This window comes from Cyanistes caeruleus, unplaced genomic scaffold (assembly GCF_971803275.1).
Source record: "Cyanistes caeruleus unplaced genomic scaffold, bCyaCae1.hap1.1 HAP1_SCAFFOLD_100, whole genome shotgun sequence".
Classification (NCBI taxonomy): domain Eukaryota; kingdom Metazoa; phylum Chordata; class Aves; order Passeriformes; family Paridae; genus Cyanistes; species Cyanistes caeruleus.
This window is the reverse complement of record NW_028255902.1, coordinates 845,670-870,691: the sequence shown is the minus strand read 5'-3', so window position 1 is coordinate 870,691 and position 25,022 is coordinate 845,670. Positions and strand designations below refer to the sequence as shown.

At 54.5% G+C, this 25,022-nt stretch overlaps 2 protein-coding genes across 2 annotated transcripts in view; both read right to left on the bottom strand.

Annotated features, from left to right (window-relative positions):
- Positions 1 to 25,022, bottom strand: part of LOC147646392 (uncharacterized) — a 139,308-nt gene that overhangs the window by 90,590 nt on the left and 23,696 nt on the right. The window lies entirely within an intron of this gene.
- On the bottom strand, positions 15,226 to 24,504 carry LOC147646394 (uncharacterized). The gene is made up of 6 exons (XM_086873570.1): positions 23,903 to 24,504; positions 21,383 to 21,726; positions 21,027 to 21,098; positions 17,219 to 17,296; positions 16,029 to 16,194; positions 15,226 to 15,498 (listed from the first exon to the last, which is right to left on the bottom strand). The coding sequence occupies exons 2-6, from the start codon at positions 21,486 to 21,488 to the stop codon at positions 15,378 to 15,380; spliced, it is 543 nt and encodes a 180-aa protein (XP_086729696.1). The 5' UTR covers positions 21,489 to 21,726; positions 23,903 to 24,504; the 3' UTR covers positions 15,226 to 15,377.

Here is a 25,022-nt window from a genome sequence, read left to right as displayed (position 1 = left end):
GCCGCTGCATTGTCCTGCAGCCAGAGGCTTCCTGTGTCAAGGGCTGGCAGGGATTCTGCCCCAGGCACTTCTCAGCACCTTCCCAGCCCTAACTGATTGAAGCTCTCTGTGCCTCTGGGCTGTGCCCAGGGTGGCTGCAGGCAGTGCCCCAGCCCTGCTGGGCTGGCAGAAGAGCTGCTCAGCAAGAGAAATGTGCTTTTGAAGCTCTTCTTGGTTTCCAGGAGCTGCCTCTGTGCCAGGAGCCCGGCCCAGCTCAGCAGCACAGACACAGCAGCAGGACTTTAATGAGCCTCTTGGGGCTTTGTGCTGAGGCCCTGAACATCAGTCCCTGACAGGGAGGGGAAGAAAGCTCTCAAGAACTCCAAGTCAGAATCCAACTCTAAAGTTTCTTTCACTTTTAATGGGTCCCACTGAGGGATGTGACTGAGAAAGTGTCCCCAGGCCCCAGGCAGAGCAGAGAACTGGAGGCACTGATGACAGCTGGGGACAAAGAGAAGCCAAGGCTTGGTGCCCTGGGCCACAGCAGCCAATGCTGTGCCAGCAAGGGCTGTGAGGAGACACCTTGTCCTGAGGCCCTGGGGCCTCCTGGCACAGCCCCAGCAAGGCTGGCCACTGTCACCCCCTTGGCCTGCCCTCAGCATCCCCCCTAGCCCACATGCCAGTGGCCTCAGGGATCTGCTGGAAGGAGTCCCTGAGGAGCCTTGCTCAGGAATGGCCCTGGGGGCTCCTTCATGCTCCAGGGACTGCAGCTTTTTCAAAGGACTTTGGCTTTTGCCTTGGAGTCTCTGAGAGCTTTGTGCAATCCTGGCCTCCAATTATCTGCTGTAATTAGTCCCTTGAGAGCCTTTGTCAGTAACAACACTCAGTGGGGCTCATTAATGCTTCAAGGTACTTCAGGTTCTTAAGGTACTTTCCTTTTTCCTTCCCACACTGAGTCTCTGAGAAGTTTGTGCAATCCTGGCCCCAATTATCTGCTTTAACGAGTCCCTTGGGAGCTTTGCATTGACACTCAGTGGGGCTCATCAATACTTTGAGATACTCAGGGCTTTTTCAGCTACTTTGGATTTTCCTTCCCACACTTAGTCTCTGGGAGGTTTTTGTGCAATCCTGGCTTCCAGTTCTCTCCTCCAAGGAGTCCATGAGGAGCCTGTGTTGGGGATGGACCTCAGTGGGATCCATTAATGCCTGGAGACACTTTGGGTGTTTCCTCTGACTTGGGCTCCTGGAAAGGTTTGTGCAATCTCCTCTCAGGCCCTGAGGTTCAAGGGCTCAGCTCCAAATGCACCACGGGACTCATTAGGATCAAGCAAATCCTAACAAACCATGGCTGTGCCTTGATTTCCCTCTGGTCTGGTGCAGTTCTTAGGAAAGTTTCCTACAACAGTTATGGAGAAATAGTTCAAAGAGCTTCTAAGAAATATGTATTCCTATTATAAAGGGTGTCTTTTATTCCTGTTCTCTTTAGAGCAGAGGTGATTGCAGCATTCAGTGATGGATATTGATCCAGGGTCTCTCCTAAGGAGGTCTGGCCAGCTCAGAGAAGCTGTGCCTTGAGGTCTGACCCAGTGGGGACAACCTTGCTCCACATTCCCCAGCCCCATCCTGTCTCTCCTCACTCCCCTGGGACCTGCTTTGCTCGCAGAACTGGCTGCACTCAGGCAAAGAGGGGTTTTCCTTCTTTGATTTTAGCAATCTAAAACTGCTGAGTTTCCCCATGGCAAACAGACACCCTCCTCAAGTGTGTGCCAAGCCCAAGGTGCCACCAAGGAGGTTCCCCTTCCCCAAGGCAGAGCCACACAAGGAATGTTTCAGACACACAGGGAGTTCTACAATAAACACAGCCCCAGAGCTGGCTGAAGGCAGAATTAGAGCAGCTGCTGAAGGACAGACAAGCTTTGAACTCCTTGCAGCTGAAAGCAGCAAGTGGGTTGTTGGGAGGTGTGTGAGTGAGGCAAGAGTGAGGGAAGGGAAATGCAGAGAGCCCTGGAAGTGTTTCTGTGCAGACAGGCTGCTGCAAGGGCAGCGTTGGACTTCTCTGGGGGAAACTGTGAGGGAGGTTGGGGCAGAGTGACCTCCCCAGTGACCTCGAGATGTCACACAGCCACCTGGGATGTCACAGCCCACTCAGTGGTGTCACACAACCTGCTCTGGGATGTCACACCACCATTCTGTGATGTCACATCTCTTCCTATATGCCACAAAACCACCTCGTGATATCACATATCCTCCTGTGATATCACACAGCAACATTTGATGTCATAGTTCACTCTGTGATGTCACAGTCAGTATTGTGATGTCATACAACCTGTCCTGAGATGTCACATGGCTCTTCTATGATGTCACTGCCCACTTTAGGATTTCATATCACCACCATGTGGTGTCACAGTCTGCTCAGTGATGTCACAACCCTCTCTGTGATATTCTTTATCTAACCTCTAGTGTCATAGTCCTCTCTCTGATATCACCACCCACTAAGTGATATCACCCAGACCACGCTGTGATGTCATGCAGCCACACTACAATGTCACAACCTGCACTGTGATGTCACAGATCTCCTCTATGATACCGTAGCTGCTCAGTGACCTCACACAACAAACTCTGTGATGTCACAGTCCCATCTGTGACCTCACACAGCCCACTCGGAGCTGTCACACAGCCCCTTTCTGACATCACAGCTGCTCTGGGGCTTCAGGACACAGCCACAGAGGTGCTGCTGGGACACAGCCCCCTCTGGCACATCCCACAGCCCCTGCCAGTGCTGAGCCCCTGGCAGCTCTGTCTGGGCCTGCTCTCTGTGTCCCTGAGCTGCCCTGGCAGGGCCCCAGCCCTGCTGGGCTGTGCTCAGGAGCTGCTCCTGGCCAGAGCTGTCTCCCTGCTGTGGTCTGTTCCCATGGCAACATCTGCCCCATTGTTATGGTCTGTTTCCATGACAACCATCACAGCCCCTGTTGCTATGGTCAGTCCCTTGGCAGCTCCATGGAGACCCCATGCCAGGGGTGGTTGCCATGGACACCAGCTCAGACCTGGAGCCAGAGCCCGTTGCCATGGCAACCATTTGCAGGCCCATCCCCAGGCTCATGGGATCCCAGAGCCACAGAATTGGCTGAGTTGGGAGGGAGCCATGGGGATCCTCCAGTCCAACTGCTGGCCCTGCACAGGACACCCCAACAATCCCAGCCTGGGCCTGGCAGCGCTGGCCAAACGCTGCTGGAGCTCAGCCAGCCCTGGAGCTGGGAGCCTTCCCTGGGGAGCCTGTTCAGTGCCCCAGCAGCCTCGCGGGAAAAACCTTTTCCTCACATCCAGCCTAAACCTGCCCGCCTCAGCTCCAGCCGCTCCCTCCACTCCTGGCCCTGGGCATCAGAGGGAAGAGGTTCCCGCAGCCCCCAGCCAGGGACCCGCTCCCAAGGCTGCTGCCATGGCAACCAGGCCTGGCACCAGCTGGGATGCTCGGTTTCCATGGGCTGGGCTTCAGGAATGGCATTCCCCAATTTCCTGCTCCTGCTGAAACCGCGCTGCCGCTCGCTTCCCTCCCACCTCCCATGGAAAGCAGAAAAGGCAAAGATCCCAGGCTGGGATAAGAACAGTTTATTGAGAACAGCAACGAGATAAGGCAAAAACAGGAACAGAAACAATTTTGGTAACAGAAAGGATAAGACAAACCATTCACAGGGAAAACTAAAATACCACCAACTGACTCTTCCTGGCCACGTATTTCCTCCTGCCAAGAAAGGACACTCTTCTCCTCTGGTGAGAGAGAGGGAGTCCTTTTCCTGCCCCTGGCAATGACCTGAGATGGGATTGAATATAATGGACCATGATCACAGTCTCACATTCCTTGATCCCACATCATGACATTGCCATGGGCAGGAAAAGGTACAGGTGTCTTCCCAGCATGGATCCCAGGGAACATGGATCACCAGGTCTCTTCCCAATGTGGATCCTCCATGGGCGGATGAAGCTGGAGCAGTGCACAAAGCTCTTCCTGTATTTTGAGGCACTTGCAGGGCTTCCCTTACCGGTGCCTCCGTTGGTGTCTGCCAAAGTTAGACCTGTCTGAGAAGCTCTTCCCACACTGGGGACACTTGTAAGGCCTCTCCCCAGTGTGGATGTGTTTGTGGGTATTGAGGTTGGATCTGTGGCTGAAGCTCTTCCCACATTCCCCACACTCGTAGGGCCTCTCCCCAGTGTGGATGCGCCGGTGGGTGATGAGGTTGGAGTTTTGCTTGAAGCCCTCCCCACAGTCGGGGCAGCGGAAGGGCCTCTCATCCGTGTGAATTCGCTGGTGCAGGACAAGATTGGAGCTGCTGTGAAACCTCTTCCCACACTCAGAACACTCGTAGGGCCTCTCCCCAGTGTGGATGCGCTGGTGGATGATGAGGTGGGAGCTGCAGCTGAAGCCCTTCCCACATTCCTCACACTCGTAGGTCCATTCCCCAGTGTGAATCATCTGGTGGCGGATCAGGGTTTTCCTCTGTCTGAAGCTCTTCCCACACTCCAAGCACTTGTAGGGCTTCTCCCCATTCTGAAGCTGCTCATGGACCACCAGCTCAGAGCCCCGGCTGGATCTCCGGCCGCCTTCCCGGCACAGGGTGGGTCTTTCCTCCTCAGAGCACCCTGGGATGGGTTTGGAGCCCCTCCTCCTGCGGGATCTCTGGGGCTTTTCCTCCCTGTTGGATTCCTGCACTGTGGAGCTGCTCAAAATGGCCTCTTCCACGAGGTTCTGCTGCGGGGATTTCTCCTCCCTGGTCTCCATCCTCAGCTCCTTGTCTGGGGGAGGAAGGACAAGGAGAGGATGGCATTTGCCTCCGTGCCAGAGGGAAGGGGAAGGAGATCCCCCCAGTGCGTCCCTGGCAGGACGGCGTCGGCAGCGGGGTTGTCCTGCAGCCGGGGGCCAGGCTGGGCTGGGAGATGGAGCAGGAGAGAGGGGGAAAGGGGCACTGACTTCCTCCTCACCTGCCTGGGTGTCCTGTTGCATCTTCCTCTTTCTCGCAGCCTCCTTCTCCATCCAGCCAAGGTTTGGGAATGGGAAATTCTGGTTCGGGAGAGAACAATGAATGAGCACGTTGAATTTGAAGGTCCCTCTGTCCAAGTCCCTCTCTAGAAGTCCCTGGGTATCTGGGGGGTCTTGGTTTGAAAGGAAAGGTGTTTGCTAAGGAAGGCAGAAACCACCATTGAAATTGATAAAAATGTAAGCAACAACCCTCTCCAAATTATTATAATCTTGATATCAAAGTGCTCTCAGATAAAGATATAGGAATAGAAATAATAGTTCTTTACTAAAGGAAGAAAAATGAAAATGCAGCAATACAAAAGAAAAAAAACAACAAAAAAACAGCACTCTGAGAGAGTCAGAATACAACCTGACACCCTGTTGGTCAGGGTGCTGGTAGCAGTCTGATTAAATGGTGGCTGCATTCCTCCTGGAGTGACTGATGTGGTTCTGTTGAAGCAGTGATCCTGTAGAATATTGTAGCTTACCTCTGAAGTTCCGGTGCTGTAGATGGGTCTGGTCTCTCCTCTGGGAATCCAGTGGACAAAGACTGCCTGTGGTGCTTTGATGCTCTGATTCTATTCTTGCAGGAATACTTGGCTCCTCCCCCTGGGTGGAGCATCTCACAATGGGATGATGTCATTTTATCATTCCTCCAGTGAGACTCAATGGCCCATTAACAGAAGATATCCCCCTGGAGGGAGGATGGGTGGTGGAAGAGATAAAGAACACTGCCCCACCTGGTTTTAACAGCTGGCCCATTAACAGGAGACATCCCCCAGTTATGAGGGATGGGTCATGAAAGAGATAAAGAAAACTGCCCTACAAGGTTTTAACAGATAGTGATAGAATACATACTTTTGGTTACATCTTGCATTGCAACCCAAGACATGGGGTACATAAAAATTTTACACCACCAAAATCTGGCCCTGAAAATGCCTCCCAGGAGTTCTAGTTCCATCTCTGTTCTCTCCCTTTTGGTGTTCAGGCTTTCACCCCTGTCCCAGCTGCTGGGGGTCACACTTGTACTGTGGGTCCCCTGTCTACTCGGTCCCTGACCTCTTGCTTGGAGTGCCAGGAATTTGAAAACTTCCTCCCATTTCCATCTCCCCACTTAGGGATGCTGGAAGTTTTTGGGGTCCCATGGTCCCTGCTCCCCTTATTCCCTTCTTGGGGGTGCAGGGGGACCAAGGAGTCCCCCCTGCCCCTCTCTATGCAATTGAGGGTTCCACGAATCATGGCGCTCCTCCTCTCTGGGCTCCCCACTTTGGGGTCCTGGGGGACACAGGGCTCTGCTCCTCCAGGCTGCCTCTGCCAGCAGCTGCCACTGGGAACCCCAAATGTCCCCCTAAAGGACATTTTCTTCTCAGCCTTGGTGTTCTTCATTCTCCAACAATCACCCCCAAAAAACCAACCCAGGAAGCCCCCAGGATATCTGGGCCGAGCTCCCCCTCCCTCGTAACCTGTGGGATAGGGGGGGTGTTGATCCCATGGATGGGGGGGCTGTGAATTCAGGGAGTGAATCCCAGCTTGACTGGGATATACTGGGCCTGAGATCATACTGGGATAACAAGCACCTAACTGGGATTACTAGGAGTGTCTGGGAATGTCTATGGACATGCTGAGGGCAGCTGGCATATACTGGGAGTGTCTGTGATCATACTGGGGATGACTGAAAACACACTGGGAACAATGGGAACCATGCTGGGGACAACTGGGAACAACTGGGAGTGACAGGGTCTGCACTGGGGGCAGCTGGGCATGACTGGGACTTTGCAGGGAGCAGCTGGGATCATCTGGGGAGCAACTGGAACTATACTGGGGCCAACTGGGTGCAACTGGAATCACACTGGGAGGAACAGGGAGCAACTGGAACCATCCTGAGGGTAACTGGCATCCTACTGGGATCACAGTGGGAGCAGTTGGGCCATGCTGGGCAAGACTGGGACCATACTGGCAGCAGCTGGGACTGCACTCAGCGTGACTGGGAGTGGCTGGGAGCAACTGGGATCAGGCTGGAAGCACCTGAGGAGTAACTAGGAGCAACTGGGATAGACTGGGAGAGACTGAAACCACAGTGCAGGTAAATGGGAACAACTGGAACCATGCTGGATCATCCTGGGAGCAGCTGTGCCCATGCTGGGGTCATACTGGGATCCTACTGGAACTAGCTGGGATCATACTGGGAGTGACTGAAAAGGTGCTGGCTGGGACTGGAACCATGCTGGAGGTGACTGGGAGCAACTGGGCCCATCCTGGGAGTGACAGGGAGTCACTCTGGCCATGACTGGAATCATGCTGGAAGGATATGGGAGTGATTGGAACCATACTGGGGGTGGCTGGGTGTAACAGCAAATACTGGAAGTGACTGAGATTGTAGTGGGAGTGACTGGGAGTCACTGGGATGCTTGGTTCCTCCCCCTGGGTGGAGCATCTCACAATGGGATGATGTCATTTTATCAGTCCTGTACTGAGACTCAATGGCCCATTAACAGAAGATATCCCCCTGGAGGAAGGATGGGTGGTGGAAGAGATAAAGAACACTGCCCCACCTGGTTTTAACAGCTGGCCCATTAACAGAAGATATCCCCCAGTTATGAGGGATGGGTCATGAAAGAGATAAAGAAAACTGCTCCTCTGGTTTTTAACATGGTGATAGACTACATAGTTTTGGTTACATCTTGCATTGCAACCCAAGACATGGGGTACATAAAAATTGTACACCACCAAAATTTGGCCCTGAAAATGCTTTCCAGAAGTTTTCCATTTATGTTCTCTCCCTTTTGGTGTTCAGGGTTTCACCCCTGTCCCAGCTGCTGGGGGTCACGCTTGTACTGTGGGTCCCCTGTCTACTTGGTCCCTGACCTCTTCTGGATGCTGTGAGTGCCAGGAATTTGAAAAGTTCTTCCCATTTCACTCTCCCCACTTAGGGATGCAGGAAGTTTTTGGGGTCCCAGGGTCCCTGCTCCCCTTATTCCCTTCTTGGGCGTGCAGGGGGACCAAGGAGACCCCCCTGCCCCTCTCTATTTAATTGATGGTTCCTCGAATCATGGCACTCCCCCTCTCTGGGCTCCCCACTTTGGGGTCCTGGGGGACACAGGGCTCTGCTCCTCCAGGCTGCCTCTGCCAGCAGCTGCCACTGGGAACCCCAAATGTCCCCCTAAAGGGCATTTTCTTTTCAGCTTTGGTTTTCTTCATTCTCTAATCATCACCCCCAAAAACCCAACCCAGGGACCCCCCCAGGATATCTGGGCCGGGCTCCCCCTCCCTCGTCACCTGTGGGATGGGGGGGTGATGATCCCACGGCTGGGAGGGGGCTGTGAATTCAGGGAGTGAATCCCAGCTTGACTGGGATATACTGGGCCTGAGATCATACTGGGATAACAAGCACCTAACTGGGATTACTAGGAGTGTCTGGGAATGGCTATGGACATGTTGAGAGCAGCTGAGATATACTGGGAGTGTCTGTGATCATACTGGGGATGACTGAAAACACACTGGGAACGATGGGAACCATGCTGGGGACAACTGGGAGCAACTGGGAGTGACAGGGTCTACACTGGGGGCAACTCCAGCTGGGCATGACTGGGACTTTGCAGGGAGCAGCTGGGATCATCTGGGGAGCAACTGGAACTATACTGGGGCCAACTGGGTGCAACTGGAATCACACTGGGAGGAACAGGGAGCAACTGGAACCATCCTGAGGGTAACTGGCATCCTACTGGGATCACAGTGGGAGCAGTTGGGCCATGCTGGGCAAGACTGGGACCATACTGGCAGCAACTGGGACTGCACTCAGCGTGACTGGGAGTGGCTGGGAGCAACTGGGATCAGGCTGGAAACACCTGAGGAGTGATTGAGAGCAACTGGGATATACTGGAAGAGACTGAAACCACAGTGCAGGTAAATGGGAACAACTGGAACCATGCTGGATAATTGTGGGAGCAGCTGTGCCCATGCTGGGTCATACTGGGATCCTACTGGAACTAGCTGGGATCATACTGGGAGTGACTGCAAAGGGGCTGGCTGGGACTGGAACCATACTGGAGGTGACTGGGAACAACTGGGCCCATCCTGGGAGTGACAGGGAGTCACTCTGGCCATGACTGGCATCATACTGGGAGGGCCTGGGTGTGACTGGAACCATACTGGGGGTGGCTGGGTGCAACAGCTCATACTGGGGGTGACTGAGATTGTAGTGGGAGTGACTGGGATCATTCTGGAAGTGTTTTTCTGTAGATCTTCTGTCTTTCTGGTCTCTTTTTATTCTCCTTCCTATCCTACGTACCTGGAATATTTTTGGATATCTTAATGTTACCCAAAATCTTAAGGGTTAACACTTTTTAGGTTAAATGAGCTAAGTTTGCAAAGTTAAGGCTATGGTAAGAGTTCTTTGTGCAGTTGGATGTTGTATTAAACCCTTTGCCATAGTTCCTTGATTGTCTGTATTTCGTCAGTTAAATTTTGTGTCATTTTGACCTCTTAGCTCAGTTGGTCAGAGCATGGTGCCAGTATCACCGAGTTTGTGGGTTCAATCCTTGTGTGGGCCATTATATTAAGAGTTGGACTTGATGGTCCTTGTGGGTCCCTTCCTACCAAGAATATTCTTTGCATCTGTCCATGCTGAGAAGATCTGGTTGTTGTTTCTCCTGTGCACCAAATTCAAGCACAGGAACCTTTGGTTACCACCAGCATTGAAGTGTTCTGGGGTGTTACAGCCCCGCAGGCTAACAGTGACCTCTTGTTTCCATAAGGCCCCAGAGTGTCCCACTGGTCCCTTGCTTCCATGTACCCAAGAGTGCCACAACGATCCCCTTGGTTCCACAACTTCCCATGGTGTCACACTGGCCCCTTGGTTCCATAAGGATCTGGAGTGTCACACAGGTTTATGGCATTTGTCCTTGCTGCCCCTCACATCCCACTGCCCCACAAAGAGCCCCGAGCCACCCGTGAGGGACAGGCCCTGCTGGGCCAGGCCTGGGCTCAGGGCTTGGCCTTTCTGCTTCCTCCAACCCAGCCAGGGCTTGCTCAGCATTGCAGTTCCCTGCTCAGAGCCTTTGGTTCCCGGCAATCCTGGCCTCCAGGATCTGTTCTCACCAGTCCCTGGGGAGCCTTGGGCAGTCCCTGCCCTCAGTGGGGCTGATTGATGCTCCAAGGGACTTGGAGTTTTGCTTCTGACGCCTTGAGCAGCTTCATCAGTTTGAAGGAGGGACAAAGGAGGATCAGGAAAAGGAGAAGGAACCACGAGGTCAAGCACTCCCTGAATTCACAGCCCCCCCACCTATGGGATCATCACCCCCCATCCCACAGGTGACCGGGGAGGGGGAATGTGGCCCAGATATCGTGGGGGGTCCTTCTTGGGTTCTGCTTTTTGGGGGGGGATGTTTGGAGAATGAAGAACTTGAAAGCTGAATGGAAAATGCCCCTTGAGGGGATACTGGGGTGTCTCAGCATCCCTACGTGAGGAGATGGAAACAGGGGGAACTTTTCATATTCCTGGCACTCCCAGCAGCCTGAAGAGGTCAGGGACTGAGTAGACTGGGGACCACCAGTACAAGCGTGACCCCCAGCAGCTGGGACAGGGGTGAAAGCCTGAACACCAAAAGGGAGAGAACAGAAATGGGGAACTTCTGGAAAGCATTTTCAGGGCCAAATTTTGGTGGTGTACAATTTTTATGGACCCCATGTCTTGGGTTGCAATGCAAGATGTAACCAAAAGTATGTATTCTATCACCATCTGTTAAAACCTGGTAGAGCAGTTTTCTTTATCTCCTCCATGACCCATCCCTCATAACTGGGGGATATCTTCTGTTAATGGGCCAGCTGTTAAAACCAGGTGGGGCAGTGTTCTTTATCTCTTCCACCACCCATCTTTCCTCCAGGGGGATATTTTCTGTTAATGGGCCATTGAGTCTCAGTGCAGGAATGATAAAATGACATCATCCCATTGTGAGATGCTCCACCCAGGGGGAGGAGCCAAGCATTCCTGCATGGATATAATCTGATAATCAGAACACCAGAGGCAGTCTTTCTCCACTGGATTCCCAGAGGAGAGACCAGACGCATCTACAGCACCAGAACTTCTGAGGTAAGCTGCAATCTTCTATGGGATCATTGCTTCATTAGAACCACATCTGATACTCCAGGAGGACTGCAGCCATCATTTAATCAGACTGCTACCAGCACTCTGACCAACAGGGTGTCAGGTTGTATTCTGACTCTGTTGGTGGGTTGTTTATTTGTTGGGTTTTTTTTTTGTACTGCTGCATTTTCATTTTCCTTTCTTTAGTAAAGAACTATTATTCCTGTTCCCAGATCATTACCTGAGAGCACTTTGATTTCAAGATTAAAAGAATTCGGAGGAGATGGGATGTTTACGTTTTTATCAATTTCAATGGTGGTTTCTGCTTTCCTTAGCAAACATCTTTCCTTTCAAACCAAGACACCGCAGATGCCCCGATGATTTCTAAATATGGACTTGGTAAGAAGTACCATCAAAGTCCATGTCCTCATTCCTAGTTTTCTCCTAAACCAGGATTTTCCAATCCCAAACCTTGGCTGGATGGAGAAGGAGGCTGTGAGGAAGAGGAAGATGCTCCAGGACACCCAGGCACGTGAGGAGGAAGTCAGTGCCCCTTTCCCCCTCTCTCCTGCTCCATCTCCCAGCCCAGCCTGGCCCCCGGCTGCAGGACAACCCCGCTGCCGACGCCGTCCTGCCGGGGACGCACTGGGGGGATCTCCTTCCCCTTCCCTCTGGCACGGAGGCAAATCCCATCCTCTCCTTGTCCTTCCTCCAACAGACAAGGAGCTGAGGATGGAGACCACGGAGGACAAATCCCCACGGCAGAACCTCATGGAAGAGGCTGATTTGAGCAGCTCCACAGCACAGGAATCCAACAGGGAGGAAAATCCCCAGAGATCCCGCAGGAGGAGGGGCTCCAAACCCAGCCCGGGGTGCTCTGAGGAGGAAAGACCCACCCTGTGCCGGGAAGGCGGCCGGAGATCCAGCCGGGGCTCTGAGCTGGTGGTCCATGAGCAGCTTCAGGATGGGGAGAAGCCCTACAAGTGCTTGGAGTGTGGGAAGAGCTTCAGCAAGAGCAACAGCCTGATCCACCACCAGATGATCCACACTGGGGAATGGGCTTATGAGTGTGGGGAATGTGGGAAGGGCTTCAGCTTCAGCTCTCAACTCATCATCCACCAGCGCATCCACACTGGGGAGAGGCCCTACGAGTGTCCTGAGTGTGAGAAGAGGTTTCAGAGCAGCTCCCATCTCCTCAGGCACCAGCAGATTCACACGGATGAGAGGCCCTTCCGCTGCCCCTACTGCAGGAAGGGCTTCAAGCGAAACTCCCACCTCATCACCCACCGGCGCATCCACACTGGGGAGAGGCCCTACAAGTGTCCCCTGTGTGGGAAGAGTTTCTCAGACAGGTCTAACTTGGCCCAACACCAACGGAGGCACCACTAAGGGAAGCTCTGTGAGTGCCCCAAGTGCAGGAAGAGCTTTCTCCACAGCTCCAGCTTCATCCCACCTTGGAGGACCGACATTGGTAAGAGACCTGATGATCCATGTTCCCTGGGATCCATGCTGGGAAGACACCTGTACCTTTTCCTGCCCATGGCAATGTCATGATGTGGGATTAAAGAACATGAGGGTCTGTCCACGGCCCTGTCAGTATATTCAATCCCATCTCAGGTCATTGCCAGGGGCAGGAAAAGGACTCCCTCTCACTCACCAGAGGAGAAGAGTGTCCTTTCTTGGCAGGAGGAAATACATGGCCAGGAAGAACCAGTCGGTGGCATTTTAGTTTTCCCTGTAAATAATTGGTCTTATCCCTTCTGTTACCAGAATTATTTCTGATGGTGTTAATTCATCATCTCATTGCTGTTCTCAATAAATTGTTCTTATCCCAGCCTGGGATCTTTGCCTTTTGTGCTTTCCATGGGAGGTGGGAGGGAAGCGAGTGGCAGCGCGGTTTCAGCAGGAGCAGGAAATTGGGGAATGCCATTCCTGAAGCCCAGCCCGTGGAAACCGAGCATCCCAGCTGGTGCCAGGCCTGGTTGCCATGGCAGCAGCCTTGGGAGCGGGTCCCTGGCTGGGGGCTGCGGGAACCTCTTCCCTCTGGTGCCCAGGGCCAGGAGTGGAGGCAGCGGCTGGAGCTGAGGCGGGCAGGTTTAGGCTGGATGTGAGGAAAAGGTTTTTCCCGCGAGGCTGCTGGGGCACTGAACAGGCTCCCCAGGGAAGGCTCCCAGCTCCAGGGCTGGCTGAGCTCCAGCAGCGTTTGGCCAGCGCTGCCAGGCCCAGGCTGGGATTGTTGGGGTGTCCTGTGCAGGGCCAGCAGTTGGACTGGAGGATCCCCATGGCTCCCTCCCAACTCAGCCAATTGTGTGGCTCTGGGATCCCATGAGCCTGGGGATGAGACTGCAAATGGTTGCCATGGCAACGGGCTCTGGCTCCAGGCCTGAGCTGGTGTCCATGGCAACCACCCCTGGCATGGGGTCTCCATGGAGCTGCCAAGGGACTGACCATAGCAACAGGGGCTGGTGATGGTTGCCTGCTAAGGATCAGATTTGTTACAGACCCTCAGAGGGGCTCCATAGAGACATTCTAATAGACTCCAGGCTGTTCAAGAGCTGGAATGTCACAGGCAGAGACAGGGGCTCCACAGAGACCTCCCAGGTGTTTCTGGGGATGCTGAAGAGCCGTGTGGTCAGACGCAGTCCCAGCAATTCCATGGTGACATCCCAGGGGACCCTGGGCTGCAAAAGCACCGCTCTGTCACAGGCACTCCTGGGGGCTCCGCGGTGACATCCCAGGAGTCCCCAGGCTGCCAAAGAGCTGGGATGTCACAGACACTCCCAGGGCTTCCTGTCATGGTGTTGGGGGTTAGGTGTCCTTTTTTTTTAGTTCTGGCTTGCCCGTGGAATTTTTACCCATTAGTTGCTGGTACAATCTAACTGTGGATACTTGGTGGGTGGTCGACAAAAGACAAACAGTGGCCGGGCCCAGGGAGGGAAGGGGGGCAGGAAAAAAAGGAGGGTGAGGACAGTTTGACTGGCTTTCTTCAGCTTTGGGGAAAGACATATTTGGGCACGGAGCTGCTGCGGTGGGGAGAAGGGAATTTTGCCATCACCCAGACGGAGCTGCTGCTGCTTCTCCTTCTCCCCTCTTTGTTGGTGACCTCACACCCCCTGTCCTGCCGGGACGTGTGGCAGTGCCAGGCACCGCCGTGCAGCTGCTGATCCACCTCAGCCACCGGCCCAGGATCTCAGCTCATCCCTGCTGTTCCAGCTGAGTGTTCCTCAGAGCCCTGCAGGAGCACCGGGACTGCCCGCCCGAGGGGTTTGTGAAAACAAAGGCTCTCCTCCATCCCATCTCAGCCAAGAAAGCTGTCATGGGGTCCCTGGTTCTGTTTTCTTGCTAATGCTGTAGTTAATGTTATTTATTTGCCTGGTTATAAATACTAATAAAGAACTGTCATTCCTATCCCCAGATCTCTGCCTGAAAGCCCCTTGATTTCAGAATTATAATAATTCAGAGGGAGGGGGTCTACACTTTCATTCCAGGGGAGGCCCCTGCCCTCCCTAGCAGACACCTGTCTTCTAGAACGGAGACACTTTGCCAGCAGGTTTACAAAGGGAACTGGGATCTAAGCTGTGCCCTCTGAACCAACAGAGCCAGTCTCCCTTCAGGGTGAGAAGCCACAGCCTCAGTTATAGCCCTGGGTGCCTCCTGTGCCCCAGAGAATGGCCCAGCTCACCTGGCCCGGCCTGGCCTGAGCAGCCCGGACTGGCCTCAAGGGATGGGCTCCACCTGCCCGCTGTGCCCACAGGCCGGGCCCCAGGGCTCACAAGAGGCTTCCTCCCAGCTTTGCAAAACCTCAGCCAAGAGTGTCCCCTTTGCTGAGAAGAGTAAAAAACCCTCTCAATTTAACCCTGCTGCACTCCTCATGGGGGATCCCTGCACACCTCAGGAGAGAGCCCAAATTTTCCCTGTGTGTCTCATGAGGTGCAGGCCCAGGTGATGCCACTGAAGGAAATGTGCCCTCACAGCCCAGGGACGCTCAGCATGGGCTCCCCCAGCCCCTCAGGGCCCCACCGCTGGTCACAGCAGCCCCTGCCTGGCTCCTGCCTGCCCACACCGTGGGCACCCCCGGCTGTTCCTGGACATGGAGCTCAGCCAGGGCTGGTGCTGTGTGGGCTGTGCTGGTGGTACCAGCCAGACACTGGGGTGACAGCTCCATCTCTTTATTAGAACAAAAAGCATGGGCCAACCCCTGCTCTGGTGCACAGGGGCTGCCCAGTTTCAGTCCTGGCAGGGACCAGGGCCAGGGGAGTCAGGGGCAGAGGGTCTCGCATGGGAGGTGGGGGTCTTGGGATGCCCTCAAGATGGGGATGCAGATGTAGCTTGGCACATGGGGACAGATGTGAAGAGCGGGGATGACAGATGCAGCTTCTCAGTGACCAAAGTCTTTCGCCAGTCTTCTGAAGCTGCAGAGGTGCTCCTGTGGAGAGAGGAGGTGGCTGAGGCCCGCAGCTGCTGCTGGCACACAGAGACCCTCCTGCACAGCAGGGCCCAGAGCTGCCAAGGCTCTCCAGCATGGCTGGAGCTGCTGGCACAGCTTGGCCCAGCTGGACAGCTGCCCCTCAAGGCCCTGGAGAGCAGGGGATGGCTCTGGGCAGGGTCCCTGGCCAGGAGCGGGCCCCAGAGCACCTCTGCCTTTCAAGGGCAATCTTGTCCCTGCTCTTTCTCCTGCCCACCTTGCTTTGCCTCTGCCCGCTGCTCCTGGGGCTGCTCTTGGCCAGGCAGCCTCAGTGGCAGCCAGCACTGGCTGCAGCCCCAGCGGGCTCCCCAGGACAAGGCCCAGCAATTAAGAGGCCAATGAAAGGTCTGGGCAGCAGCAGAACTCTCAGCAGAGTGTTTTGGGCAACCAAGGACTAGCCACAAGTCCACAGCAGCCTCACTGGGAATGTCTCCTGACTATGAGCAGCCTTTCAAGAAGCTGTTGGAGGCCGAGATCAGGAAAACACTCACCGTTTTGTCTTCCAGCAATACCAGATTCCGGCACAGCACGCCATCAGGAAAAGTGCTCCACCAGCCACAATGGCCATTAACTTAATCAAACCATGTGTTCCCTGGTAGAAAACTCTTCTCATGCTTTCCCAGATATTCTGAGCATGTGCTGTGGTGCCAGCTGCATCTGTGGGGGCAATGGGCAGCGTGAGCCTGTGCTGTGCTCCACTGCTGATCTGGCAGCACGCTGGATATAGCCAGGACATTCTCTGTTTCCCCCAGAGCTGGGGCCTGCAGGCACCTTGCCACCCCTTGGTACAAGACTGCTCAACCCCCTGAGCTTGAATGCACAATTTCTCTGTGCTGTGCTGGTCTTCTCCAGGCAATACTTGTCAAAGACATAGATAAGGATCAGGAAAATTCCTAGGGTTTTGGAAATGCTCCAGGGCCCTCCCTCTTCCAAACAGACCCTAAACCTGAACTACCCCGATACCAGGAAATCTCAGGGGATCTCAGGGTGTGCATGGCCTGTGCTGCAGTTTGGGCTCCTGTCAGCTGATTCCAAATGCCTTCCTGCAGAGGCTGGGGAGAAGCTGCAGCCAGGCCAGGCTGGGAAACAGCCCTGCAGGCCGTGAAAGCAGCAGTGGGGCAGTGAGGCTGACATGGATCCCTTCCTGCTGTGCCGGGCATGGTGTGTCCAGATGTGCAGAGAAAGCCCCCGGCCGCTGAGTCTCAGGAGAAGGCTGAGGGACATGGACCCACCACAGTGTCCCTCCAGATCATTCAGAATTATGTCCAGATATTTGAGTTCCCCCACTGCTACATTACTATCTCCTATAGGTTTGTTCTTCTTCCTCAGGGGAACATAATATAAAGTATTTCCATTTCCCAGGAATGGATCCCACACAACCAGTGCTCAGCCTGTGGGATCAGCAGGGACACACCACACCCCTGTGATGGGAGCTGGGCTTGCTTGCAGAATCCAGCTCAGGAGCTGGGAAAGTCCTCCCTGCAGACACACCTGTGACTCAACAGCCACAGAAGCTTCTCTCATCTCTGCTGTACAGGCAGCACTGAGCCACAGGAGCAGTGAGAGGATCACGCAGGACGAGGGCACACACATGCACGGCTCTGTCCTGGCACCTGCAGCGATGCCGCCCTGGCCAAGCCTTGAGCTGGCAGCTCTCCCAGGGGGAAAGGCCTTCACTTACCCTCATAATCTTCCTCATCATCAGGCTCAGTAACTGATATGGACGGGGAATCCAGATCATCCTCATCATCAGGTTCATCTGCAAAGAAAGGCAGGACAGAACAGCTCCTGTGACACTGCTGAAGATTCTTCTTCATGCTGGAGTGGCAGTGAGTGCACCTGGGTGATTGGTGCCCTCCAAGGCACTCCCTCATCTCCACCTTCCACTCAGGAGCAGGGGTAGGGGGACCACGTGCCTGCAGTGGCCTCACACTGGGATGGAAGGAGCCCCTTGAATGGAAGTCAGGGGAGAAAGGACTCCCTGGAGCTGCCAGCAGCTCTGAACTGAGCCCCAGGCAGGGCCAGGGCTTGGCAGCGGCAGCTGGAGCATCTCAGGTTCCCTGGGGCCAGAAATGAGCCACACAAGGCACAGCCCTGGGGCACAGCCCTGGGCCTGGCCCTTCCCTCTCTGCTCTTTTCCATGGCTGCACAGCGCACACGGAAGGTGACATTGGCATTGCACACAGGAAGAAGATTGACAGCTAAATGCTCCTTCCTCCCACTGACAGCAATGCTGTGGGATCTCTCAGGGCTCCAGAAGGGAGCAGGGCGAGTATGGATGCTAAATCTGAACCACAGTGCCTGTACAATTGCAGGCCGCATGGCTCCTCAGGCTGCCTGAGAAAATAGCCTGGGAAAAATATGAGAAAGAATTAAAACAATTCTCAGAGATGCTAAACAGCCTTGCAGGTGTTGTTTTGCAGCCTGTTGTTTCTCCTTGCAGGAGAGAGTCAAGGGGGGCAAAGTGCCCCTGACCAATGATAGTGATGTAATACTTTGCTAACCAATAAGAGTTTCCTTTCTGTACTTTTCCACGTATCTGTCTATAAGACAGAGCTGAAGCAATAAACTAAGGAATTCTCGTGTGGTGACTCCCTTGAGAGTCCATTGTCGTTCTTTAAAGCCGTTCCCAATCGGAACGACATCTGGTGACCCCGACGTGATGCTACACCGACCCCTGAGGTCCGGTAACCCGACATAAACTGCAGCCGACCCCTGAGGTCAGAAGGCAACCGACGTGATCTGCTAATCCCCTGAGGGTAAGCAGCGAGCGGGAAAAAGCCAGCCCTTCCCCCTAGAGGGGTAAGTGGAATTCTCCCGGGCTTTCCAAGAGGAAGCTGGTTCTGAAAACCAACGGGATAGTGGAGCCTGCCTGTGAGTGGGTTTGGAACGGCCATCTTGGTGAAGCAGAGCTCAAAATTCCCGGGTCCGAGCCGTTAGCGTGTGCATAATTGCATTCGTGGAGCCGCCAAGATAAAGTCCTCATAATGAAGGACTGTACTTCAGCTGATGAACAGCTTGCCTACCTTGCATGCAGGATGCCCTGCCCCGCATGGGACTCAGTGTTTCTGAAGATGCCATGCGTGCTTTATTTCAGTGGGTGAAAGAGCAAGGTTTTGATATAACTATGGACAATGCCTTTGATCTCGAACTTTGGCTGTCGATAGAGCACCATTTATGGTCAGAATTCATTAACGGAGATATCAGCGTGTGTAGCCTAGCAGCTACCTGGGGAGTGCTTTTTAAAACGCTGAAACGGAGCCAGTCTGAGGACAGTGAAACCGGGAGGAGAAACTTTGATGCTGAAAGTTCCTCCGTTGTACAAGATAAGAGACCGGGAGATGAAACCGTAGATGAGCTGCATAGTGCTCTTTTAGCTCTGCCCAGACCCTCGGAGGACTTTAGCGGCGAGCGAGAGCAATCTGCGGCCCAGAGATCTCCCTCTCCAGAGAGGTTTGAGCGGCCGCCATCCGCGGAGCTCGGCACGCGAGCTTTGCCAACGGGAAAGCGGCAGGAAAGCAGAGACTGCCCGCCTCCGCCTGTGCCACCCGCAAAGCCTCCGCCGGCGCCAAAAGCGCCACCGCCGGCCGCCGCAGAACCTGCTTTCTCCAGCGCCTCCGCGCTGTCCGAGCTTCTTCCTTCTGTGCCGCAAACAGAAACGCAGACATCCCCGCTGCGGCCCGTCAGCGCGGCGGGGGAGAGAGAGAGAGTCAGCGCTCAACTCCCCCGCGCCTGGCGCGCGGGCCGCCGCCGCCGAGGAGTCCAGGCGCGGATCCAGAGCGCGGCGGGCCGCCGCCGCCGCCGAGGCGGGGGGAGGGGAAACAGCAACCGCGTTCCCCCTGCGCCTGCCCGCCGCCACCAGCCGTGGTCCGGCCGGCCGCCGGCTGACCGAGGGCGGAAGAGCGGCGGGGAGAGGGGAGGCAGCGGCCTCGCCTTCCCCCTGCGCCTGCCCGCCGCCGCCGGCCGCGAGAACCCCAAAAAACCCGAACTCAAGCCCAAATCTGGGGCCGGGGCCAGGCCCGTGGCAGGCATTGCCCCCCCTGCGTGTCCGAAGCACCGGCGAGAAAGCGCGGGGTGGGCCGGCGAACCTCACTCGCCCCGCGCGTGCGCGGGAGGCGCTAGTCCTGCGCCCACTGCGCTCCCCCCGCGCTCCAGCGGGGAGGCGCGGGAGAGAGAGAGAGCGCTTGCCGTGCTGCGCTCCCGATCTGAACTCTAGCAGCGGCCCCCCCGCACCCATAAAAGTGGCGGGGGGAAAGAAAGACAACGGCGGGCCACTCCACCGGGACCTTCTGCACCAACCCAAAGAAATACCTTGACAAAGTCTGTCAACTCCAGCGGCCTGAGCCGTGCCAGCATCCTGCAGTCCCTGCGGGACCCAAATTTACTCACTCAGTTTGTATCTTTTAAGTTTTGTGTTTACAGAACTGACAAGTTTTGTGTTTACGAAACTGACAACCAGCCACGAAGAGATAGTAACTTCAAATTCCCTAAACCTTCCTGAAATTCATGAACTACTGTTCAAACCCGATGAACAACAACAGCAACCATGTAAACTTTATAAATCCCTAAAAAATCCCTCAATTGTATTTGAAAAAAAAAAAAAAAAAAAAAAAAAAGCGGGATAAGAAGAGGGGATCAAAGCAGCATAAATTGCATATAAATTGCATTGTGCATTGTTTTTATCACTTTGGTGTTCTTTCAAACTACTCTATTGACATGTTAGACTGTCAATTCGAACAGACTAACAATGTTGTATATAGTTTTGTATAGTGTGTGTATTAATTCACTGAATTAGAAATATTAGACTCAACCATCAAGTCCTTACAAAGAGAACAAATCCTAAATACCAAAACATAAACCAAAATTCTAAATTAATTCTAGATCAGCATCCATTCAAAGTTCTAGCAAAAAACTTCTTGAGCTGTGTTCGTTCTTTATTCTACAAGGGCCCAGTAAAATATAGAACAAACACTTCTTTTTTATTTAACAGAAAAGGGTGAGTTATGGATGCTAAATCTGAACCACAGTGCCTGTACAATTGCAGGCCGCATGGCTCCTCAGGCTGCCTGAGAAAATAGCCTGGGAAAAATATGAGAAAGAATTAAAACAATTCTCAGAGATGCTAAACAGCCTTGCAGGTGTTGTTTTGCAGCCTGTTGTTTCTCCTTGCAGGAGAGAGTCAAGGGGGGCAAAGTGCCCCTGACCAATGATAGTGATGTAATACTTTGCTAACCAATAAGAGTTTCCTTTCTGTACTTTTCCACGTATCTGTCTATAAGACAGAGCTGAAGCAATAAACTAAGGAATTCTCGTGTGGTGACTCCCTTGAGAGTCCATTGTCGTTCTTTAAAGCCGTTCCCAATCGGAACGACAGGGCGAGGTTTCCAGAATCCATCAACCTTCAGACTCTCAAGGGAAATGGCACGTGAGTGAGCTCTTGCCACCTTGACACTGATTGTTCTGTGCAGAAAGGGACATTGAGAACTTGCCTCCAGCATCTGGCAAGGTCTTCAAACCACCATCTACCACCACTTCCAGATGTTCCATGTCACGATCCAAATCTAGAAGGGAGCACAGATCAGAACCATTCCATGGTGTGCTGGGATCCCCTTCTGCCTTAGGGAACTGGGCACTGCAAGGGGGTCAGGTAAGGCTGTGGGAGCCAGATGTCAATGGACATGGCCAAAGCTGCAGAGGAGCCTGAGGAAAGCTCTGGATTGGCTCTGGACATTCTCAACACCTTTTCCATGCTCTGTGCAAAATCCCTGAAAGGCAGGCACTGCCAAGCAGCAGAGATGGCAGCTCAAGCCTCAGCAGGGCTCAGGCCCAGAGGCACAGCAATTACCTCCTGGGACTGTGCCTGGCATGGCCTCCCTTCCTGCAGCAGAGGCTGCCCATGAGCCACTGCTTCCTCCGGGAAACGCTGCCTTCAGCACAGCCTTTGGGTTCATCTCTGGAGAAAGGAAGAGCCACAGCTGGATCAAATGGAACCATTCCCCACTGGGGAGGTGGCATGTTCAAGAGGCAATATTTGTCAAAGTCATGGATAAGGACAAGGAAAGCACCCAGGTTATTGGGGCTGGCCAGGGTCCTCCCTCCTCCAAGCAGCCCCTACACCTGATCCAGCCTGAGACCAGGAAATTGCAGGGGATCTCAGGGTGTGCATGGCCCATGGTGCAGTTTGGCTCCCTGTCAGCTGATACCAAATGCCTTCCTACTGAGGCTGGGGAGAAGCTGCAGCCAGGCCAGGCTGGGAAACAGCCCTGCAGGGCTTGAAAGCAGTAGCGGGGCAGCAAGGCTGCCATGGATCCCTTCCTGCTGTGTTGGGCACTGCGTGTCCAGATATGCAGAGAAAGCCCCCGGCTGCTGAGTCTCAGGAGAAGGCTGAGGGACATGGACCCACCTTGTCCTTCTTGCAGAATTTTCTTCAGCATTTGCCTCATGGGTTTGGATGGCTCATGGGGTTTCATAACTCCTGTAGCTTTGGTATTTCCTCTTGGAGGACCTTAGAGCAAAATAATTCCATTTCACAGGAATGGATCCCAGAATGCCAATGCTCAGCCTGTGGGGTCAGCAGGGACACACCACTCACCCCTGCGATGGGAGTCAGGCTTATGTGCAGCAACCAACCCAGGAGCTGGGAAAGTCCTCCCTGCAGACACACCTGTAACTCAACAGCCACAGAAGCTTCTGTCATCTCTTCTGATCTGAACAGGCAGCACTGAGCCTCAGGAGTGGTGAGAGGATCACGCAGGGCGAGGGCACACATGTGCATGGCTCTGTCCTGGCACCTGCAGCGATGCTCTCCTGGCCAAGCCTTGGGCTCTGAGCTGGCAGCTCTCCCAGGGGGAAAGGCCTTCACCTACCCTCACCATCTTCCAGAGCCTCAGTCCTGGGTGTGGGTTGGGAAGCCAGATCACCTTCAGCAAGAGGCTTGGCTGAAAAAAAAGGTAGGACAGAACAGCTCCCGTGGCTCTGTAGGAGACCCTCAGGCTCCCTGGGGCTGGCAAAGGAGCCACACAAGGCACAGCCCCGGGACACAGCCCTGGGCCCGGCCCCTTCCCTCTCTGCTCCTCTCCGTGGCTGCACAGAGCACATGGAAGGAGACACTGATATTACACACGGGAAGAAGATTGACAGCTAAATGCTCCTTCTTCCCACTGGTAGTGACCTGTGGGATCCCTCAGGGCTCTAGAAAGGAGCAGGGTGAGGTTTCCAGAACCCAACAAGCCTGAGATTATGTTAAGAGATATGGCAAATGCTCTTGCCACCTTGTCATTTTGTGTTCTGTCAGTAAAGGGAATAGAAGAACTTGCCTCCAGCATTCTCCAAGATATTCAAAGTATCATTCAGTAGCACTTCCAAATAATTGAGGTTGAGTTCCAAATCTAGAAGGGAGCACAGATCAGAACAGTTTCCATGGTGTTCCGAGATCCCCTTCTACCTTAGGGAACCAGGCAGTGCAAGGGAGTCGCGCTAAGGCTGTGGGTGCCAGATGTCAGTGGACATGGCCACAGCTGCAGAGGGGCCTGGGGGCTCTGGGCTGGCTCCTGGTCACTCTCCACCCTCTTTGCAGGCCCTGTGCAGCATCCCTGGGAGAGGTGGCTGGAGCAGCCCAGGCCCCACTGGGGCCCTCTCTCTGCCACAGCTGAAAGAATTGTAAAAGCAATGGGGAAGAACTACAGCAGGCAGTGCCACAACTGTCCCTCAGGCCCTCCCTCCCTCCTGCCCACGTTCTGCTGGGACAGCTCTCCCATCCCATAGGGACAGAGCCAGGCTCTTTCAGGATACAGTGGAGCCTTGCCCTCCCCCTCTGCCTATTCCCCACCATGGGCACCCCTCTGCAGCTGCTGCCAGGTTTTGGGACCTGTCTCCCATGGAGGGACCCCAGCAGGACTGCTCAGTAGCCAAGTGCCCTGAGCCTGCTGGGGATAATTCCACTGGGCTGTGCCGGTCTTGTCCGGGCTGTGCCTGCACTGCCCAGCAGCAGAGATGGCAGCTCAAGCCTCAGCAGGGCTCAGGCCCAGAGACACAGCAATTACCTCCTGGGACTGTGACTGTGCCTGGCATGGCCTCCCTTCCTGCAGCAGAGGCTGCCCATGGGCCACTGCTTCCTCCGGGAAATGCTGCCTTCAGCGCAGCCTCTCCTTCCGTCTCTGGAGAAAGGAAGAGGGATACATGCATCAGGTGAGGCTGTTTGTTCCCCAACATGAAGGTGGCATCTTCAGGAGGCAATAGTTGTCAAAGATATGGATAAGTTTCAGGAAGGCATCCAAACTTTGGAGCCAGGCCAGCCACATCTACCACAAGACTGGGAAATTGCAGAGGATTTCAGGGTGTGCATGGCCCATGGTGCAGTTTGGGCTCCCTGTCAGCTGATGCCAAATGCCTTCCTGCAGAGGCTGGGGAGAAGCTGCAGCCAGGCCAGGCTGGGAAACAGCCCTGCAGGCTGTGAAAGCAGCAGCAGGGCAGCAAGGCTGCCATGGATCCCTTCCTGCTGTGCCGGGCACAGCGTGTCCAGATGTGCAGAGAAAGCCCCCGGCTGCTGAGTCTCAGGAGAAGGCTGAGGGACATGGACCCACCACGGTGTCTCTCCACATCACTCAGCCTCTTGTCTCCTGTAGGTTTGTCCCTCCCTCTAGGAGGATCTTAACAGAAAGTATTTCCATTTCAGATGAATGGATCCCACAGAACCAGGGCTCAGCCTGTGGGATCAGCAGGGACACACCACTCACCCCTGCGATGGGAGCTGGGCTTGCGTGTAGCAACCAGAAAAGGAGCTTGAAATGTCCTCGCTGCAGACACACCTGTAATTCAACAGCCACAGAAGCTTCTGTCACCTGGTTCCTGCCACGTTGTCAATGATTATTCCTTGTTGTGACAGTGAGAACATACCTGCATGGGGCTCCAGAGGCAGAAAATCTTCATGAAGCCAAGCTGCTGGAGAAGCCTTCCTACCACCCTCATCTGGAAGGGAGCACAAGTCAGAACCATTCCATGGTGTGCTGGGACCCCCTTCTGCCTTAGGGAACTGGGCACTGCAAGGGGCTCAGGTAAGGCCATGGGAGCCAGATGTCAGTGGACATGGCCAAAGCTGCAGAGGGGCCTGGGGAGCTCTGGGCTGGCTCTGGTCACTCTCCACCCTCTTTGCAGGCCCTGTGCAACATCCCTGGAGGGGCAGTGGGACCAGCCCAGGGCCCCTGAGGCCTCTGTCCCTCCCACAGAGAAAACCCTCCCTAAAGCCCTGGGGAAAACCATCCCCAACACCTCCCAGGGAGAAGGGAGCACTGTCCTGGGAAAGGGGACTGAGGCCGCCGGCTCACCTGCTCGCCGTGCTCGCCACGGAGCAGCCTGGGCAGCCCTGTCAGGCAGGGCCACTGCCAGGAGGAGCAGGAGGAGGAGGCGCAGAGCAAAGGCCATGGTGCCTTGCCTACTGCCAGTCCTGCAGCTCTTGCTGCCACCACTGTCCTGACACCGCTGTCCCA